This window comes from Nematolebias whitei, chromosome 1 (genome assembly GCF_014905685.2).
Source record: "Nematolebias whitei isolate Nwh7 chromosome 1, NemWhi1, whole genome shotgun sequence".
In the NCBI taxonomy this organism is placed as follows: Eukaryota; Metazoa; Chordata; class Actinopteri; order Cyprinodontiformes; family Rivulidae; genus Nematolebias; species Nematolebias whitei.
This window is the reverse complement of record NC_056498.1, coordinates 66,605,382-66,607,605: the sequence shown is the minus strand read 5'-3', so window position 1 is coordinate 66,607,605 and position 2,224 is coordinate 66,605,382. Positions and strand designations below refer to the sequence as shown.

General features: G+C 40.8%; 1 protein-coding gene across 13 annotated transcripts in view; it reads left to right on the top strand.

Annotated features, from left to right (window-relative positions):
- The window catches only part of camk2g2 (calcium/calmodulin-dependent protein kinase (CaM kinase) II gamma 2), an 89,410-nt gene that overhangs the window by 78,624 nt on the left and 8,562 nt on the right, over positions 1–2,224 (top strand). For 4 of the 13 annotated variants that reach the window (XM_037680197.1, XM_037680156.1, XM_037680163.1 and 1 more), the window contains 2 exons: positions 647–691; positions 1,781–1,835. In XM_037680197.1, the coding sequence (XP_037536125.1) occupies positions 647–691; positions 1,781–1,835 (100 nt within the window). The remainder of the gene's footprint in view (positions 1–646; positions 692–1,780; positions 1,836–2,224) is intronic. The other 9 variants (XM_037680203.1, XM_037680171.1, XM_037680133.1 and 6 more) reach the window with 3 other exon arrangements.

Below are 2,224 nucleotides of genomic sequence, written 5' to 3'. Positions count from 1 at the left end.
TGTTAAAGTCCTCCTGTGCACGCTCCCGCGGCCGCCATTTGGCAGCCAATCGATTTTTGGCGCAACGCTGGCCCACGTTTCCGAGTTGTCAGTGGGGACGTGTAACAAATGCGATGCATCAGCAGCGACGCATAATAGATGCAACTTATATGGTAAAGCGCCGTGTACGGCAGCAAGTACGGTACTTTTATTGCAAGGAACTAAATCTTGAAAGGTAATTTCTTTGAATTACACTTTTGGGTTCTGTTTATGATTCAATGCAGCAAAATAAATGAATTTAAAATGTAACAGCTCATTTTAATACTTAGATCACGACACCTTCACTAAACACAGTAACTACAGAACCCTCCTCCTCGGTCGTGGTCTTGACAGGTGAAGTTGTGTTTAGCTGTGTTCTTGGCTGTTTTTGTGCATTTCGGAAACTAAAATCCTATTGTTGGCCTCAGTATCAACAAAGGGGTTACAAATTGACTAAGGGCCTTCTTGATCTAACGTTAATGGTCCACATCTCTGTGCTGTAGCTGTTGTGCTTTGTTTGTGCAAATGAGATGGTATTTCATCGTGGAATATGCTGGTATTCTGTGTTGGTTTCCCCCCCTCATCCATTCCATCCCTGCATGGTAAAGTGTTTCCTACCTCCCCCCAGGAAGCCCAGACAACCGTTGTACACAACCCAGCAGACGGCACCAAGGTAAGCCGCTTCTTCTCCAACCTTAAGTCACCGGCCATTACTAACACCTAAAAGGATTTTCTCTAAATGCATCTCCACACATCAACAAATCTTAACTAAACATTATTTTTTCAACTTTTCCAGAAAACATATAAAGTTGCCAGCACCATTATAAACTGTTTAAACATTTATAATTGCATTTTCTTTCGCATCAATTTGAGATAGTTTAATGTTTAAATAAATTATTTAAAATACTTTTGTTTTGAAAGTGGTATTTTTAACTATTTGAGTCCATCTCAATAAAGGGATAGTAGTAGGGTAGTTGTTTGCCATTGTCTCTTTAATTCTCTAAAGTGAGATGTCTACAGCAGGTAGGATACCGACTGATCAAAACTGCTCCACACAACGCCTGTACAACAACAAAAATATATGCCTGTAAAGTCAAAAATGATCTCATGCATTAGCACCTAGTTTAACAAGCTTGGTTGTTTTCTGGATTCTGAAAGCTTCCCTGCACACGCATCATTCTGCTTTTATTATTTAGTTTTAAATCACATCGTATCTCACATTCATATAACAGAAAATCCTTCACTAATCATTTGAAAGAAGCAGCACATGCACAGCGATGCAGTCTTCTAACACCTGTTTGGCTTCACAACGCAGGGACTAACTTCCATGCTGCTTGCACTCTCACGTTGGTTTACAAACTGCTATCACAAGTTGTTTTTTTAATTGACACTATTAGCACGGTGTCACCCGGGCGTGCTTTTTCTTGAAGGGCAGTTTGGCACTTACACAGTATTAGTGACTGAAAATGGCTCACACACATTGTTTCTTTGTTGTGTGGCTCTCTGTGCCTCCCCTTGCTGCTGTCCTGGCTGGTTTGTGCTCCTGGGAGGGAGTCCTTCCTACCCGTCCCATCTGTTTATCAGGTTGACTCTGTCCTTATATGTAACGTGTCTCCACCTGTCAAACTCTGTTCCAGTCAAAAATTCAACAAAATATGCTTGCTCTCTTTCTTTTTTCCTTTATGAATATTTGTCTTTCCTCCCACGCTCACCTCCTTTTTTGCCTGTACCTCTTTTTGTCTTAACCCTTTCTGTTTGACAGGGCTCCACAGAGAGCTGTAATAATGCGGAAGAGGAGGACACGAAAGGTAGGAAAGGTAGCTGTCCAACTTTCACCTACTCTGCATGCTTCTTATGGATCACTTTATCATATCCAGATCAGATAGGTAGAAATGACTAAACATTTTCTTTAGATTGAACTGCTGCATGCCTGCTGTGTTGTTTATAAGACAACTGTCAAGCTTTATACCACAACAAAGAGCTCTGGGCTTTGAAATCTGGGAGGTTTTGTATTCAGAAGAGCATCACAGGAGAGATAAGAGCTGCATCTAAACTGTATCACTAGAAACAGTACTGTAGTCCCTCGTTTATCGCAGGGGATCCATACCCTGAAGCCCTTCAATAAGTGAAAAACCGCGAAGTAGGAGTAGAAGTGAGAGTAGAAGTACGAGTAGTAAGTAGTAGTTTATATATATATATATATATA